This window comes from Populus alba, chromosome 13, assembly GCF_005239225.2.
Source record: "Populus alba chromosome 13, ASM523922v2, whole genome shotgun sequence".
NCBI classification, from domain to species: domain Eukaryota; kingdom Viridiplantae; phylum Streptophyta; class Magnoliopsida; order Malpighiales; family Salicaceae; genus Populus; species Populus alba.
In genome coordinates this window covers 14,238,604-14,258,483 of record NC_133296.1, presented here as the reverse complement: position 1 = coordinate 14,258,483, position 19,880 = coordinate 14,238,604, and the positions used below count along the sequence as shown (strand labels likewise).

General features: G+C 34.5%; 1 protein-coding gene and 3 pseudogenes across 1 annotated transcript in view; 3 read left to right on the top strand and 1 right to left on the bottom strand.

Moving 5' to 3' along the window:
• The first annotated feature begins 2,082 nt into the window (after positions 1–2,082).
• LOC118042779 (pentatricopeptide repeat-containing protein At2g20710, mitochondrial-like) lies at positions 2,083–6,417 on the top strand (annotated as a pseudogene).
• On the top strand, positions 6,071–7,118 carry LOC118042781 (pentatricopeptide repeat-containing protein At2g20710, mitochondrial-like; annotated as a pseudogene).
• Positions 7,119–8,613: 1,495 nt separating this feature from the next.
• Positions 8,614–11,737, top strand: LOC118042778 (pentatricopeptide repeat-containing protein At2g20710, mitochondrial-like; annotated as a pseudogene).
• A 5,350-nt stretch (positions 11,738–17,087) lies between these two features.
• Positions 17,088–19,880, bottom strand: part of LOC118050395 (E3 ubiquitin-protein ligase RMA1H1) — an 89,514-nt gene continuing 86,721 nt past the window's right edge. The window contains exon 2 of the mRNA XM_073403808.1: positions 17,088–18,141. Within this exon, the coding sequence (XP_073259909.1) occupies positions 17,310–18,101 (792 nt within the window). The 5' untranslated portion in view covers positions 18,102–18,141 and the 3' untranslated portion in view covers positions 17,088–17,309. The remainder of the gene's footprint in view (positions 18,142–19,880) is intronic.

Below are 19,880 nucleotides of genomic sequence, written 5' to 3'. Positions count from 1 at the left end.
GGTATTTTATGCCTTTATAGGTCTTTTTTGACTTCTTTCTTAGTTCTTTTTCTTTTTAATTTTTTTTGTTTAATTTAGTTTGTTAATTGATCCCGAGTTTGACGGGTTAACCTGGTTTGACGAGTTAATTAGATATTCTTTTAATGAATTTTTTGTGTTTAATTTAGTTTGTTAATGTGAAAAAAAAATTTAGTTATCATACTTTTACACGGATCTCGGTTTTTTTTATATATTAAGCTGGTTGAGAACTTAGCTTTGTAGCTTTTTTTTTTTTTTAAATATGGATTACGGGATAACCTGGTTTAAAGGGTTAATCCAATTAATTCAATTTCTTTTTCTTTTTCTTCATTAGTTTTTTCCTTTCTGTTGATTTTTTTATTTGTTTTTTTAATTAATCTATTTAATTATCACACTTTTATGACACGACCTTATAGCCAGATTCACATCCAATATTCTTGGGTCCGGTGTTACAGTCAGACTCACTTAAACTTGAGTCATGCAAGTTTAATTTTATTATTAATATTATAAATATTACTCTTAGGTCTGGCCAAACTCCAAATTCTTGAGTATAACTTTGCAGAAAAACCCAAGATTTTTGTTTTTTTAAAATATTTTTTATACAAAAAAATGACCTGCGGCATCGCGCGGGTATCAAAGCTAGTAATACTCTAGTGCTTGTCGTTTCTTGGACAATTAGCAATATTAAATTATTAATCTCCAAATGGGAGGATGATGACACACTAATTTTAAATTGCAAAGCCTCTGATCCTTGTCGTTTTAATTTGAAACTTTGAAAATAAATAAATAAAGTTCTTGATTGTTAACCACGCCAAAGCTTTGAATTCTACACATAGCGGGCAGAATTATATTCTTTAATTACACACAAGAAAGTTCCTAATTATTGTCATCTCATTGTCAGTGGTAGTGATTAATTAATTTGTTGTGGTATCGAACAACTTCAAAATTAATGTCATTAATTATCACTTAATTATAAGCCGAAAGGACGAAGCCATGAAAAATATAATTTAATTAGTTTATTTTAAATTTATTTTTTAAAAAATTATTAGTTTGAGTTTTATATATTTTATAAATTATAAATATATATATAAACAGTACAACTCCGAAACGGCACGCCGAAACGCTCCGAAATCGAAACATTCCGTTCCAATTGAAAAAACAAAACACCTACCGAAACGGTATTTACAACCTTGGTTTAAAGTGTAGATTATAATATACACTTTTAGCAGCTGGATGCTGTGTTGCTGGTCAGATGGTGAAAGCAGCCGAATCAATAAAGAAAGCAATTTCAATAAGAACACCAGAAAGGAAGCCGAATACTAAGGCTTTAGCTGCATATCTGAAATGCCAGGGAGAAGTGGAAGCAGCAGAAGAGCTTTCCAAGCTAGTTATGGAGCATTGTCATTTCGATCCAGCAATTTATGATGAATTAAAGACATGTATTGAATTTGGATTTTGAGTACATTCATTTCTGAATTTTGATTTATCAAAAACAAAACAGAGAAAATAATCTGTTGTCAAACAACTAGCTTATTAGCTTTCTAACTGAGGTCTCCTTTATATATATATATATATATATATATATATATATATATATATATATATATATATATATATAAAGGCTACGATTTAATAATTTGATTAATTTTGATATAATTTATTATTTTTTAGATTTTAATTATTGGCCTTAATTGACTTGTTTTTAAGTATTTTTATAGTTTTGATTCTTTGGTCCCTGGATTGTCAATTCAATTACAATTTCACTCCTTTGTTAAACCTATAAGGCTATATCTTAGTCTCTTGTAAACATTTTTTTTTATATAATTTTTTATAAATCCTAAATGTACATTTTAATTTATATATAAAAACCAACATGGTAAGAGTGTAGAAGAAAACCAAAAATATTTTAAATACGACAACAGTAAAGAAGAGTCAATGAATTAAATCATAGAGTTTTCAAAATGGAGGACTAATTCATAATAAGTTCTAGAATAGGGACTAGAATATATTTTACTCAAATAAAACCCTTTCTAAAACCCACAAAACAAAAGCCTTCCACAACTCAAGAGCTTCAAGATTTCTCTGTTTTTGCTCCATGAAATGAACCTCTTTGTTCGATCAAACCCAAGTTTATCCCTTCACATTCATGGAGTTTTAAGGGCTCTTTGCTTTTCCACAGACACAACCGCTATATCCCACTCTCTTAACCGTAGGATCTCCATGGTGGAAGATCCGAAGGTCCCTATTATTCCAGTTTTAGAAAAATGGGTTCAAGAAGGCCAAGTGGTTACAAATAGTGACCTCAAACACTTCATCAGAAAACTCCGTAAAATCCATCGTTTTAGCCACGCTCTTCAGGTCCCTCTCTCTTTTATCTACTTATTTTAGTGTTTTTGCTTGTGCCCATTTAGTTATTGATTGTTAAATCTGCATTGATGCTTTGTATAGATTCAATCTGTCTTTTATGGCTATTGAATTTCTGGGTATCATTGCAAATTGGTAATTGTTTTAGTTTTTGTTGAAAAGATCGTTGAGTAGCCTTATAGCTTTAGTTGAAAGTTTGTGCAGGCTATAGTAGTATTTTGAAACTGATTTTTCCACTTAATCTTGTAGCTAAATGTTTGATATTTAGTATAACATCCTAAATTTTTTTGTTCCCTTGGAATTTGTTTAAGTATTTTGTTTTTGTGTTAGATATCACAATGGATGAGTGACCAAAGGGGCATAATTTATCACCCGGAGATGTTGCAGTTCGACTGGATTTAATCTCGAAAGTTCATGGCTTGGAACAAGCTGTGACATATTTTAATAGCGTTCCTGAGAGTTTGAGAGGCTTGGAGGTTTATGGTGCTCTTTTAAACTGCTATGCGCACTATAAAGCATTTGGAGGAAGCGGAGGCCACAATGCGAAAAATGAGGGAGATGGGATTTGTAAGAAATGTTTTGTCTTATAATGTAATGCTAAACCTCTATTATCAGATGGGGAAATATGAGAAAATACAGGTATTAATGCAAGAGATGGAGAAGTGGGGCATTTGTTTTAGCAATATCACATACAAGATTTTGTTGAATGCTTATGTAGCCACTTCCAACATTGAGGAAATCAAGAAAATTTTGATGAAGATGGAAGCAGATCCTCTCGTCAGCATTGACTGGTATGCTTATGTTGTTGCAGCGAATGGTTACTTGAAAGCTGGCCTAATTGATAAAACTTTGACAATGTTGTGGAGATCAGAACAACTAATCAGTGGTAAGTCAGCAAGGTTTGCTTGTGAAACTCTTCTCTCTTTATATACTGCTGTTGGGAATAAAGAACAAGTGTATCGTGTGTGGAATTTGTACAAGACTAAAGGGAGGTCCTTGAACTCGAGCTATCTTTGCATGATAAACTCATTACTGAAGTTGGATGATGTTGATGGTGCTGAGAGGATATGGGAAGAGTGGGTTTCCATTGTGAAATGTTTTGATATTCGAATTCCAAATTTGATGGTCAGTACTTATTCCAAAAAGGGCCTATGGGAAAAGGCTGAGGCATTTGTAGGCAAGATTGTAGCGAGTGGGATCAAGATCGAAGCAAGCACATTGGATCGTCTAGCAACTGGATATCATGTAGGAGGTCAGATGCTGAAGGCATCGGAAACAATAAAGAAAGCAATTTCAATAAGTCAACCAGGTTGGGAGCCAAATGTGTATACTTTGGCTGCATGTCTTGAGTATTTGAAAGGTCGGGAAGATGTGAAAAAGATAGAAGACCTTCTGAAGATACTTAAGGAACATTGTCATCCATCATCAGTTTCTTATGATAGGTTAAACAGCAGTATCATTGACAAAGAAAACCTGTGTGCTAGAGCCCTTGATCATATGGAAGGTGAAGACCAGGCTCTTAATGGAGAAAGACCTGCTGCCACAGAGTTCGAAGACAAAGATAGTGCTGAAATATGATGTTTTGAGAAGTAAACTGACTGCGAAAGAATGGTAAGTCATTTGTGAAAGTGTAGTTTCATCTTGGTTTTTTTCATTTTTTGTTGTGGTCATTATGGCGTGCAAGCATAGAAGTAGGGATAATATTACCCATCTTCCTCGCACATGTTAATGAAATTAGAGCATATTGAGGCCAGCCCTTCCTTGGAATGACCATTTTTATGTAAATTTATTCAACATCTGTCATTTGACTTGCTTTTGTAGACCTGTACATAAACCAAGATCCTCAATTCGAAGCTATGCCATCTGCTGGAATTGCTGACCTCTGAATTGAGTTGAAACAACACTGACCAATCCATTCATGCTTCTTTATGCTGCACGCATTGTGTTCTCTCCACCTACTCTCTGGATTGTAAATTTTTAACACACTTCCTTTAAAACATGCAAAATACTAATTTCAGCTGTAGAAGATTAGCTTTATTTGGAATTATAGATTGAAGTGATGAGAATTGGATCATCTTATTTACCCCCAACATGAAATGGATTCCCATTTCAGAGTAATTTCTGAAAGCATTGTTGCTACGTATGTGTCCCAAAGAATTGGTTTAGAAGGTATGAAAGAAGATTCTTTTAGTTTGAGGTCATAAGTTTGAAATATAAATCAAGGATAATCAAACTCTCTTGGGAGACTTGTTTAAGAATAAGAAAGAGGTAAATACCATGGAATAAAGTTTGATCTATATATAGGGATTCTGTAAATATTCCATTCTAAAAAAAGAAAGAGAAGTCTTGAAATAACAATTGGGATTTTTTTGGAGATTACATGTAATTACTAATTCATGATTTGGCATGTATGGAATGAAAACTTCACGATAAATTTTATGAAGTTCAGTTAACTTTTTAGAGAGCTCAAAATTCTATATTTGATTTGTCTCGCATATGCATATACAGAGATAACTCAAATTTTAGACTCAACATAGTTTTAACGGGATTTTCTTAGATGCATTTGGTATGAAATACGCAATATTTCATGAGCATATTAAAATTAATTTAAATAAATAAATAAAAACCAAAGGGTATGTCATTTCCTCATTAAACTTTTCCACAAAACACTATGGATGACAATAATTTTTTTCCCCTGGAATTTTATGTTTTTTAATTCAGTCTCTCAATTTTATTTTTTATTTGCAATTTTATTCTTGGAAAATTTGTTGTTTGGTCATTGAGTCTAAAAATTATTTTGATTTATTTTCAATGCGGTTATTGTGCTATCAAAAGACTTTCTTGGCATTTTGGGATCAGATTGGAGAATGAGGCAAAAAAGGAGGAAAAAATTGAATTTTTTTTTTAAATCTTATATTTGTCCAGCGTCTTTTTGACATTTTTTTCCCTAGAGATTTTGGCAAAAAACTGTTTTTGGTCCCAGTAGTTTTCCACTTTGTTGTTTTGGTTCAAAAATTTATTTGTCATTTTTTGATCCCTTTGTTTGATAAAGAAGAGAAAAAGTCATCAGATAATGACAAAGACAAAGAAAATCATCAGCTGACCACATTTTTCAACCACAAAAAATATTGGTCTTTATGTCAAAAGGTCTCATTCGATGAGAGGAATTTCATTAAGTAGTTTTTTGCCCTTCTCCTCGCCATAAAACATAAATTGGGAGTGGGAGAAGATTCTTTTCCCAATTTGATTTTGTGAAAAAAAAATTTCTAGTTTGATTTTGTGTTTTTCTGACAAGTTTAGGATGTTTAGTAAGTGTTTTTAGGTAAAAATAGATTTAAAATGAGCTTTTTTGGTTAAAAAAAAAAAGCCTTTCTCATGCCCTTCAGGTATTTCATAAAGTTGGATTTTTGGGTTTGCTTGCAAATTGTATAAAGTTTGATTGTTTGTGTACTAGTCACACATTTTTTCTTGAAGAGTATCTTTTGTCTTGCTCTTTTAGTTTGAATTGTTGGATTTTACAAATCTTTGGGCTTATAGCATTGAGGGTTCTTTGATATTTGTTGTGGTTGCACTTAATCACCATTTGTATTTTTAGATATGATATTCTTCATCAGTGAAAAATGATTTTAAAATCGTAGTTATTTTTTCAAGAAACTTGCATTTCATTTTATGCTAGATATCACAATGGATGAGTGACGAAAGGGGCTATGACCAATCAACTGGAGTCTTTGCAGTCCGGCTGGACTTAATTTCAACTGTTCATGGTATGGAACAAGTGCTTGGAAAACGATTCCAGATCGTTTTAGGGGTGTCCAGGTTTATGGTACCCTTTTGGACACGCACACAAAAAGTGCTTGGAAAATGCAGAGACCCTGATGCAGAAGATGAGGGAGTTGGGATTTGTACAGGCACGCCCTTGTAATTTTATTGCTAAGGCCTCTATTCTCAGATGGGGAAGCATGAGAAATTAGATGCTCTAGTGAAAGAGATGAAAGAAAAGAGAATCAATGGTGACATGTATAAACATTAGGCTGAATGATTATGTAGCCTCTTCCAACATTGAGGAAATGGATAAACTTCTGAACAAGATGGAAACAGATCTTCTCATCAGCATTGACTGGAATACTTGTTTTGTTGTGGCAAATGGTTACCTGAAAGCTGGACTAATTGAGAAAACTGTAGCATTGTTGAAGAGAGCTGAGCAATTAATCACCCAAACAAGGGGTAACTCAAAAAGGCTTGCTTATGAGGCTCTCCTTGCAAGGATATGGTGCTGCTGGGAATAGAGTAGGAATATATCGTTTATGGTAGAAGTACAAGGATGCAGGAGGGTTTTTCAACTCGGGCTATCAACATATGATAAACTCATTGATGAAGTTGGATGGCTTTGATTGTGCTGAGGAAATTTGGAAAGAGTGAGTATCGAGGAAGACGTCCTTTGACATTCAAATTTCAAATTTGATGATTGCTGGTTTTTCCAATAGGGGTCCTTGACGAAAAGCTTAGGCCTTGGTAAAAAAGATTGTAGCGGGATGGAGCTTCCTCCAAGCTCTTGGGATCATTTGGTAACTGGATATCTTGTTGGTGGTGAGATGGTGAAGGCAGTAGAAACATTAAAGAAAGCAATTTCAATAAGTAAACCAGGATGGAAGCCAAAGTTTTATGCATTGACTGCATGCCTCAGGGTTAAAAAGGTCAGGGAGTTGTCGAAAGAGAAGAAGAGCTTCCGAAGTTAGTCAGGGAACATTTTCTCCTCTCCAGCTATGTATGATAAATTAAAGCCTTGTACTAAAAAAGGAAACTTCCATGCCAGAGCACTTGATCTGGAAGGTGATGGTCAGACTCTTAATGGAGAAACACCTGCTTTCTCCGAGGTTAAAGATAATGACAGCGCTGAATTATGATGCATGATTTCTGGTAAAAGGTGAAAATATTTTATATTGCAGCAACTATCTGGTATTCAACTGCCTATGAACTTCAGGATTGGGAGTTTTTTCTAACTTCTCTAGTGGAGCATTCTTTTTTATGCATAATGCAGCAAGATTTGTGTCGGACTTGAAGTTGTGACATCAGTTTTAGTTTGTCGAGAAATATAATGGAAAATCTTAAACATTATAATGCATTTTGTACAGGCAGACAAGCCACCTTTGTGTTGCTGGCTGGATTCATCTTCCTCTGTGAATGGAGCTTTGGGTGAAAACTTGAGATACGGTCATGAGCTGGGTGTCTTTCAAGTTCTGAATCCAGTTTTTGTTCAGCTCTACTGCTAAATGAAGAATGATCATCCATGTTCATTCAAACAAGTTTATCTCATCCATGTTCTAGTTCTTGATGTTTTCTTTAATCCCAAAATTTGATAACAAGTGAATTTGAATTTTCTAAGATCAGTTGATTGAATTTGTCCATCCTCACAATCACACTGGTATATATAAATCTTGCAAGAAATGTCTTTGGATAAGAGTTTGAGGATTTGTATTGAGTATTGATTTCTGGGAATTTGTCTTGCCTTGACAAGCTTAGTCTACTTAAGTCCCATTTTCTTCATGGATGACCAGATTGGGTTTTTTTTTTTTTTTAACAAGTTTTCTACATTACCATGCATAGATCAAAGTCTAAAAACGAAGAAGAAAAAAAAAAAAAAAAAAAAACTTCATTTTTTGTGAATATATCAGTATAGATGCGTGCTTGTTTAAAAAGAAAATATCCAGTCCGACAAAATCAAACAAAATTATTTGATATTATTATTAATTTAAATTTTAACTAGTTTAAGTTTAAAATTAAATTATATATAAATTGTTCTGAAGTGATCCTAAAAAAAAATGAAATTGATAAATGAAAAACATTTTAATTAGATTTCTTGTAAAACACGAGTTTAAAATTAAATTATAGGTAAGTTGTTTTTTATATGATTCAATTAGTAAGTTTAAAGGTAACTTCCGTGTAAAATTTTAAAAGTGAAATTAAAAAAAATATATATATATGGGAAAGAAAAAAAAAAAAACGGAAAGAGGAAGCTCCTTAAATAATGTGAGTCTTTTTGGAGGATAGAAGAGTAAAGACGTTTGCAATTCAATAAAAAAAAGATCAAGAGAGATTACTCTCCATTGTATAGCCATGGACCTCTTCATAATAAAAATAAAACAAGAGAGAGAGAGTAAATGGGCTTTTACCCAAACTTTACCATGTACCAAAGCCTTTTAACAATATCCTAAAGTCCAATCCACTAACCCTAAAACTAAAACTAAAATGGCCTCTTAAACCCTAAAAGAACCCTGAAAGCCATCGATCATCTTCTCTCCCATTTCTCTCCTATGATTATGAATCTTCTCTCGAGATCAAACCCCAGGCCATGGCTGCAGCAGCAGCATCACCAAGGTTATTATTTCCTCTATAAAGTTTTAAGGGCTCTCTCCTTCTCCACAAGTACACAACGGAAAGACTCTTTGAAACTTAGGATTTCAAGGGCTGGAAATCCAAAGTTCTCCATAATTCCAGTTATAGAGCAATGGCTTAAGGAAGGCAATTCCATTAAACAATCTGATCTTCAAAACTTTATCAAGCTATTTCGCAGACATCGCCGCTTTAGCCATGCCCTTCAGGTCTTTCAATATTTAACAATCCATTTGCATTTTTCTTTTGTGTAGACCATAAAGATTGAAATTCTGCGTCTTAATGAAAATGGAAAATTTCTTCTTTTTTTATTTTCTTTTTCTGTTTGATTTAGTACTTGTCTAGGAGATTTTGTGAAAGGCTTTCTTTTTCTTTGCTGTTTTAAATTGAATTGTTGGATGTTACGATGTTTTGGCTAATAATATTGATGGTTCTTGATTTTTTTTGTAATTAAACAACTATGCTTATCTTGACTGTAATTTGAGGTAGTAGGAGCCAAGCTTGATAAATGAGCTTAGCTTGAGTTAGATAAAGCTCAAACTAACTTAGGGACATGAGTTGGTTCCTTTGAAGCTCGTGGATATACCTTTATAAGGGCTCACTGATAGGCTAATATGAGAGCTTGTGGAAGGTTTGGTATAGCTTCATGAATTACTTGTTTTAGGTATATATAAAGATTATAACTTTCAATTTTTTTGAGGTTACACTAATAATTTGGTATATAAAAGTCACTCATTAGGGGTGCATAAAATAATGAGTTAATATGGTCGAATATAAACACAATTATCAGTTGTGGAAAAAGTAGAATAAAGAGACAAGGTTTTTTTTGTAAATGAGGTTAATGATATCGATTTGTTTACCTTCGATTGCATGTTTTTCTTGCATGTACAGTATATTGAGTTCTGAACAATTTTATATGCTAAATGGGGCCAAAATAAAGTTTAGCAAGACTGATTATCGATTTAATTGGTCTTTGGTTTGTCTTTGATAAGTGAGATACGATTGTATAATCTTTATTTTTTAATCTTCATTCTATTTTGTGTTAGATTTCACAATGGATGAGTGATGAAAGGGGCTCTGAACAATCACCTGGAGACTTTGCGGTTCGGCTGGATTTGATTTCAAAAGTTCATGGCTTAGAACAAGCAGAGGAATATTATAACAGTATCCCTGACCATTTGAGAGGCACCCAAGTTTATGGTGCCCTTTTAAACTGCTATGCCCACAAAAGGCACTTGGAAAAAGCAGAGGCCACAATGCAAAAGATGAGGGAGTTGGGGCTTGTACAAACTCTTTCTTACAATGTAATGCTAAGCCTCTATTCTCATATGGGAAGATATGAGAAACTAGAGGCCCTGGTGAAAGAGATGGAAGAAAAGGGGGTTAATAGTGACATTTACACATTCAACATCAGATTGCATGCATATGTAGCCACCTCCAACATTGAGGAAATGGAGAAACTTCTAATGAAGATGGAAACAGACTCTCTCATCAATATCAACTTCCATACTTTTTTTGCTGTGGCAAATGGTTACTTAAAAGCTGGCCTATTAGAAAAATCTATAGCAATGTTGAAGAGAGCAGAGGAATTAACTGCTCCAATGGTGGGCACCACAAAAGCACATGCTTATGAAATGCTCCTTACTTTATATGGTTCTGCTGGGAATAAAGATGGAGTATATCGTGTATGGAATTCATATAAGAATACAGGGAGGATTTTCAACTCAACATATATATGTATGATAAACTCATTGATGAGGTTGGGTGATATTGATGGGCTGAGTGGATTTCGGAGGAGTGGGTATCACGTAAGACGCTTTATGACATTCGAATACCAAATACAATGATTAGAGCTTATTCCAGAAAGGGCCTTTGGAAAAAGGCTGAGGAATATGTAAACAAGATTGTTGAGAGTGGGATGCAGCTCGAAGCAAGCTCATGGGATCATTTGGCAACAGGGTATCATTTTGGTGGTCAGATGGCAAAGGCAGTAGAAACATTAAAGAAAGCAATTTCAATAAGCAAACCAGGATGGAAGCCAAATCCTTATACTTTGAAAACATGTCTTTTGTATTTGGAAAGTAAGGGAGATGAAGAGGCAGCTGAAGAACTCTTGAAGTTTGTCAGTGAACATCATCCTGTCTCGCCAGGTAAGAATGATATTTAAAGGACACTGCTGACAGATGAAACCTCATTGCCAGAACCTTTTGTCAGATGGAAGTTGATGATCTAACCTTAAATGGAGAAACACCATTTATGGAGCTCAAGGATGAGGACAGCGCTGACTCGTGCTGTTTTGAGAGGAGAACTAACTAAATTGCCTAAGAATCATGTGATTGTTTCTATTATATTTTGGTAAGCTGAATATCTCATAGTGGACATCCTTTTACCCTTGCAGTTGAGGTATGTTAACTAGTCTTTGGTAAAGCATAAAGTTTCCCTTTTTTTCTTGTCATATGATATCTGACTATAGACGCTATATATGTGGGACAATTTCTCTTCTTGCTATATATATTAAATCAAGGGTTGGTTGAGGTTAACCTCACATATTATGCGTAAAGATTAAATCAAATTTACTCTTGCGGCATTGTCCTCTTAAATATGATTCAGAAAGGAGTTAAATTTGAAGGGAAGTTATTTGATGTAATTGCTGGCTTGTGATTTTTGTTAAAATGCCATTATCCAGCTATGATTCTCTATGCTGGAATCCTTGAGCAATTCCCCTCTGAAGAAATGAAGACAGTGAAGTTGTCGTTCAAAGTGGTCCTCTGAAGGAATGAAGACAGTGAAGCTGTCGTTCAAAGTGGTCCTCTGAAGAAATGAAGACAGTGAAGCTGTCGTTCAAAGTGGTTAGAGTGGGTTGATTTTATTTCTTTCACTGTATATTTCCATCCACTTGAAACTTATTGGACACTTTCTTGAGATTTTATGAATTTTAATAAAGCAATGACATGTTATTGAGAAACTCTGATCACTTTTCATTTGACGAAAGCAATTGAAGGCCAAGCCCTGAAGGGACACCGGTAGCAACACCGAATAAAGAACAACTATGCCCCCGATTCAATTTTCTAGTGATAAACATAAGATCGTTAATAACACAAGAACCACTGTTATGGCTCATCCTCATCGGAACTCGGCAGAAATATCTCTCCTGTGCAATTTCATCAGCCCTCTCTAATAAAGGAATGTAGCCATTTGGAACAATTAATAGGCTTGTCCCTGTTGGTAGGAACCAATAAAAGGAACCAGTTCCGTCTTCAGATTGTAAGTACAAAGTCCACCTTTCGAAACTATCCATGTATTTGAGAACCAAAACTTGAGATTCTAAATAAATTACTGGCTTGAGACAGAAATTAGAGCTCCATTTCAAACGAACGTATCCGACATCGAAGAGTAAATAACCCCATCAACAGGTATCGATCGATGTTCGGAAATAAATGCATGACAGATCACATTGCAGGTATACGTTACACCAAAATTTCTCCCTGACATGTGGACTCCCACTGTCAAAGCCAAAAGATCGTATGATTTATCAGTCTGAGCGGCAGGGATGACAGCTTTAAACACCCCTGAGTCAAGCATGTGTACATTTTTACTAATGAACATGCGAAACTCTTGTAGGAAGACCAGGGAGTTTCCGCCCTTGCTCTGTTACAAGATTTGCAGCTTATAAGACACTGTCATCATCATGTCGATAGAACAATAAAATATATACCATCATTACTATCCATTACACGTCCAGGAGTGCGTTGCTGGTGTGAAATTCCACTCACTAAAACAAGCATAAACGAGAGCCTTGCTGGTGTGAAAAGATTATGGATGACAAGGCCACAATCTGAAAGACGTAGGTGTGCGTTTATGAAACTTGGGAGATTGTAACATGTCTGCCCATGCTTTGCAAACATACCTGCCCGAATCATACAAAAATTCGTGGTTTTAAATTAAATTGGATCAGAGTTAAATGGGTGCAATCCAGTCAATGACCTGATTTATTCGCTTTATTTTCCCAAAAAAGTAAAAAACAAGAAAACAAGCGGTTCTATTGTGGGTCCTAAGTGATACTTAAGGACTAGGGTTTGTATGCTATAAAAGCCATCGTTAAAATAAAAAAACTTTTGAGTCTAAAACCAGCAGCGATACATTGTTTGTTGAATACAAACTCTTGTACTTAAAACATGGATTTTTGCATGCGTCTTGCTTGTGAAGTCATTATCAATGAAATCAAAGAAAACCCTAACAAAAACTTCGTTATGTCTCCACTTAATTTCATTGAATTGTTTGCTTAATATGCTGGCTTCGAAGGGCCGTACTTTGGAGCAATTGCTGGGTTTTCTTGAATCTGAAAATGTTGCTGATATATCCACTAACCTCTATGTGATCAGTAGAATTCAAGAAGTATAATAAACTGTTGTGCATTTTTTTTTCCTTCTTTCTTTTTCCTGTGAAGGGTGAGCAAGTGAGGAACGAAGTGAACTATCGTGGGCAGAAAATGAAACAAAAAGACTCGTCAAAGATCTTATCCCACCTGGTAATTTCATCAATAAAGATACGATACTCATTCTTGCAAATGAACTCTACTTCAAAGTACAATGGTGTCGTCCTTTTGACACTTCAAGGACACGGCATGAAGACTTTCACCTCCTCGATGGAACAACTGTCGAGGTTCCTTTCATGAAAATCATCAGGGAAAGCTATTTTTATATATCATTTGAAGGTTTCAAGATTCTCAAACTTCCATATGAAATTTGTCAAGACAACAAGCAATTTCCTATGCATACTTATTACTTTCTTCCTGACAAACATGATGGACTGCAAGAACTGGTGCAAAATATCAATTCCGATCAATCATTGTTCTTAAAAAAGAATCTCAAAGCTTTCTAAGATGTCGGTTCCGAAATTTAAGTTCTCTTATGGATTTGAAGCTTCGAAGAGCATGGAAAAATTGGGATTGAAATTGCCTTTCAAGCTTGTTGGGGATTTTACCGAGATGGTGAACTCTCCTCTTAATCATCTGGTTTACGCACGCTTCACATATATTTCACAAATCTTTTATTGAAGTAAACGAGGAAGGTACAGAAGCTGCTGCTGCTTCTTGTGCTCTTATAATGGTTGGAGGTGCAAGACAACCTTGTCCACCACCTCTACTTCCATGTTTTATATCGCAGATCATCCTTTCATCTTCATGGTTAAGGAAGAGGTGTCCGACATAGTTTTGTTTACTGGAACTGTTCTTAAACCTTAGAAAGAGAAGATTGAATCGTTTGTTTTGGTAGGATTTGGATCTTTATTTATTTCTATTCAGTGAAAATTAAGCTTCATAATAGCCTGGAATCTTTTCAATTACTAAGAACACTGTCTGATCATGGCATTCCTTTTGCTTGATTATATAGGTGAGCTAGCATTTAACCTGGAATATTTATTTTGATTGCTAGGAATTACACTTTGCTGTCATAATATATATTTTTTAGAAAAGATCCTTGGAGATATACAAATAGACCATTATTTGTGAGATATATCTTGTTCCAAACTTTCTGGGATAGACCATCCATGTACTCAGATATATAAACAGGTGCAGAGCTCGGTGATATATATAGAAGGGAGGCGATTGCCTGGCCTTTTAATTTTTTTTGTACTTTGTTAAAAAAATAATTGTTCAGTATAATGTAAATATATGTACGTATAAATAAAATTAATTGAATTTTTTATGTATATATATTTGTGTGCAAAAAAATGCAACCATACACAAATATCAATAAAAATATTCCATAGTTATTATAGACTAAAAAATCTGGTGTTTTAAAAGTTCATCTTCCACCTGAATCTTAGTACATTAAGAGAAATTTAATATTTTTTCTTCTAGATATTAACCTTAATATTTAAACTTATAAATTAATGAATGAAACAAACTCCTTAACCACTCACAACAACAATTTTTTTGAGGATATATGACAAGAATTGACAGGACACCAACCCTTGTTCTTTCAATTTGCTGTTATCCAAGCCCCTCCATCACTTATACTATTAAATCCGTCAATACAACTCTAAGAAACGTAGCTCAACTAGTTAAGTTCTAGATTTGTTTTCTAGAGATTACCAGTTTGAGTCCCACAAACATCAGGGCCACTGGAAACTTACATGGTCTTTAACTTCAAGGTTCATAAGATTAGTCGAGATATACGCAAACTGACCTGGACATCCACATTAATAAAAAAAATATATCAACACCATTCCGTCATGTATAATAAAGATTAATTTATAAAGAATTACCCAAACAATCACAAAATTTAAAACAAATGGGTTAAAGTATCCAAACTTTTATTAAATGAATGAAAAGGCCAAGACTAAAAACTTGAGAACCACATAAAATGTAAATTCCCTTTTTTTATGATGATCAAACCTCATAATTAGAGATGAAAATTTAATCTGGACTTGATAATTACTGACCCAACCTAAATGGGTATGAGTTTTTTGAAGCCGATGGATAATGGATAGAGTATGAATATTGTTAAACCAACCTATAATCCGTTTGAACCTAACCCGAAACATATATTTATATTATATAAATATATTTGTGGAATATTTAGATTTTTAAAAAATATATATAAATACCTTAATATTGACATAATATATATATATATATATATATATATATATCATTTAATATAAATATACATACTTCAAATATATATATTGACTATTTTATTTTTTATTAATTAATAAATAATAGTAAATAATAGATACTCATTGAATACTCGAAATTTAATTAATAATTTATGAATATCTAAATTTTTTATCCTATATAATAGATATAATATAAATATCAATAAATCCAACCCCGAATACCCATTTATAAAGTGAAATCATTGAATTTAAATTGCTGAAATGTACAACTTTTTAATTAATTTTCCTTGAAACACATAATTCCAGGCTCCATTTGGGGTGGATGTGAACTATTTTGGCTTTAGAGAGACACGAACTCCATTCAAACCTGGCTGCAACCTTTCGGAGTTAAATAAGGAGAGAAGTGACCTCATTTCAATGGTGGTAGTGACCTCTTTTGGCTCCTTCCCATGCCTTGAGCTCCATCAGTCAAATTTGATCAACTTCCAGATCAATTACAAGGCTAATATTATTTTTATTATAATATTTATTTTAAGTGTTAAGGTTTACAAGGATTTGATTAGTTTAGCTAATCTAAATACCCGAGTTTTTTCTCGATTATTGAATTTTAAATTTTTTAGAGATTGTCATAATCTTTTCTTGACCTTTCTATAATATCATGCTATAATTTTAGAGTTTAATCACTTCTTTTTTTTTATTAAAAAAAAAAAAAAAACACTATACCCCACACTATATACTTTACCATGTCCACCACTTATAGACACCATCATCATCTATATTTGTTTTTTTAGTTTATTTAGAATCATATAGTTATTTATATTTAAAGTGTTTTTTATTTTAAAATATATTTTTTTATTTTAAAAAAGTTATTTTAAAATAAAAAAAAATTAATTTTTTTAAACACGTTTTTAAAATATAAAAACAAACTCGTTTTTAATATTAATAACATAGAATTCGGTAAACCCATTAATATACTTAGTTTATGAGTCAAAATGCTCTGATTAAGTGAATCCAGACACTTATTTATAGGCTTGTTTCCTTAACCACTAAAATAATCTTATGCAACCTTGAGATTAGCCACATAAAAAAAAAAACCTCTCGCACATGCCAAATCTAAAGTTTCAAAGATCTTATCCTTCGATACAGTCATGGCAGCTTATGCCCATCAGCCATCATCAATACTACACAGGGTCAAAATTGACATTTCAGTGGCTTTTTGGAGCCACTGCGGACTTTTCTTTGGCATTCCATTGAAGGCATGGGGGTGCTAAATTAATAGAGCAGTGATCCCCACCACAAATTAATTCGTGGAAAGTGGCTCATCAGACAATCAATGCCAGTGCTGACAGTGTAACTTAACTTTGTTCTAGATAAGAAGATTTTGCATTCATGCTCATCCAGCCAATGCGCATCTCTGTCTGTAGTTGGATTTGATTCAGAGAACAGAACATCCGTCGTGGTACTTGTCTGAGTGCAGGCATATGACATTCATGATAAGGTAAGCTTCCCAGGTGGAGTTAACGCGGGGTGAGCTTAGATTTTAGTTCTTTATAGGAAAATGCGTGTCAATGGAAGAAAACCTCAGCTTCAAGCAAACTACAACTCTTACAATATTGGGAGCCTTCGTCCCAGTGGTAACTCTAACCTCAAAATACTCGACTCCTTCCTTGGTTCTGAACTCTAAGAAAGAGAGAGATTCCAAAGCTTTGATCATTAATCTGGCCAAAACAGTACGGGCAAGATGTTTCATCAAGTTACAAGATAAAGCTCATGATAAAGGACTCATAATTACATATATCGCAGCACGGGACAAGTAAAATTTCTTCACATCTAATAGCGCATCCAGCTGAATCTGTATAATCTTGGACTTGTAATTTACAGGTATACACGACGTCTAAAAAACATAAACGCTTCGGTCAGAAAGAGAGAAAACACAAAAATACACAGCAGAAGAGGAAGAAGCAGATTCTGCTGAGCGACCTATCAGCTTGCATTACATGCCTTCTCACTCTTGGGCTGGCGCTTCCAGCAAGATGGTACGAATTTGGGCAACTGTGGATGTTGCTTATCGAGTTACCGAAAACCCTTGAGTACATTATTTCGCCGAACATCCCGACCTCTGGCCCAGGCATGTTCAATGCAGAGCCCCCTGAGCTACGCATCGGGGAAGTAGAGTTACTACCTGGCTGAGAATAGTAGCGTTGTGATTGATGCGGGTAATTATGCCGATGATGAATTTGCGGTGTTACTCGAGGACTGCTGGTGGCAATAGGTGATCTTGGTGAGTCGAAACCACATGCACGACCAGGAGGTCTTCGTGGAATGATTATACCGAGATTGGGGGCTTTGCCCTTGCAGGGTTTTGTGGTTTGGCCCCGGCCAAAGAGTGGAACTATTGTAGATTGGGAAACTTCTGCTTTGCATACAGGACATTGCTGTTGTGGGTCCTGATCTTGGTTTTCATCCGAGATGCTCTGGAAATGAAGCCATTTGTAAATGCAGGGCCAGCAGTAGAGGTGACCACAAAGAGTGACCACCGGATCATGCACGGAGTCTAGGCAAATATTGCAATCAAAACCACTGGAGGGGCTATCATCAGAATCTTTGACTGTCTCAGAAACAGATTTCCAGTTTGGCAGTGATGGCTTATCTTCTGTATTATAGTCATTTTGAGCCACAGTTTCTTCCATGTATTGGTCTAAGGCCATGGTGTCTGGTTCAAGTCGGGAATTTTCCGCTGCCTTGGATCTGAAAATATGCCAAAGAAACAGGGTTAGGCATAAATCAGTGGATCAGAAAAACAGTTATCTCTGCTACAATGGAATACAATTATGCAAGAAGGCAGGCATATTTTGATAACCATCAGTATTTGGGGAGGTTAGATATATTAATAAATTCAAAGGTGTCCCATCATTACAGGTAAGCTGCATAAAATGGTTCAAACATAAACAATACGCTAAGATGGGTTGTTCTACAAAGTGATATAAAAAAGAAGATCAAAGAAACCCAAGCCTTGGAAGTAAATTAAGTATAACAATATATTGAAGAGTTTTAGCCATGTGGGTAGGCTGTTCTTATCCTTTAAAGGACCTTGGAAGAAACAAGGAAGGCTCCGATTTTCTAGATTTCAAGCTTGGATGAGATCTGCACAAAAACTGTTCTGGTAGGTGAGAATAAGGCCAGAATAAGAACAGCCATCCAACTACCTTCCTATTTCAACTTAAATGGTGAAAACCGCACCTATCATTAGAGGATAGCACATCTAATAAATCATCAAAGAATAACCCCTTGATGCAAAAGAGTCTTTCCTTAAGAACATCAATCGCCTCTAGATGGGAAAGTTCTATGCCATGGACAATTTGAATTTTCGATCTGGTTTCATTATCCTAGCGACTTCAAGGATTATCATCCAAAGAACACACTCAAGGATATATAACCATGAGATTACACAAAGAACTCTTGATCATATCCTTGCACATAACAATAACGTTCTTCAAGATCAATTATACCAGCAGAGCCAAAAGTACATGAGATGCGAACTTTATCACTCATCATTTCGAATTATCCTTGCAATATACAACAGTGGATGATATTAAGCAAGGAAAGGAACCAGATCCATGATCACATGACTTTACAAGCACATCTTATTCTAATCAATCGAATAACTAGTAACGTGGCCTTATTATTTGAACCAAGATCCTGTATTAACTCCACCTCCAATCAATAAGTATCGTTGCCTTATTATTTGAACCTGGATCCTGAATTAACTTCACCTAGATGTTGAATTAACTTAACCACTACTCAATCCAGCTCAACTTAACAAAGAAAAAAAGCCAGTAACTAACCAGGCCAGCCCATGTCCAACAACAGACAGAGTCTAGAGCAACCATAATTCTTACAAAGACAAGAAAACAGCTGTGCATGGTTTTATAACTGCAAACAAAATCTACTCACAAAAACACAACATTTCTCAGCCATTTTTCAGATTACTTTATAACCACCGGCTGATAGGAAAAGAACAGAGAGGACAAGAACTAAGAAGGAAGGTGGCCAACAAGAATGGTATAGAAACAAAACCGAAACCACCTTAGAAGAAATTTTAAGTTTTCTTGCCTAGAAAACTTCCCCACAACATCAATGAAATAGATGATTCTATCCCCAAGAACAAAGCTAATCCCATTAAAACCAATAAGGGGCCCCTCCTCGAGTTTCATAAATGAAGCTTCGAGACAAAACCATCTGAAGAAACCAATTACTTCAAGTGATTCCTTTTAAAACAAACATGACATGAACCACTTCTCTCATTAGAGTTAAATATATATATATATATATATATATATATATATATATATATATATGTTGAAACACAGTTTCATCAAATTATGACACAACATCTCAATCTTCACGTTGTAGAAGCCAAAAACATCAAAAACCGAAAGTTTAAGAATGAATCACTAAACAAACTTGATCCCATAAAACATGAATTA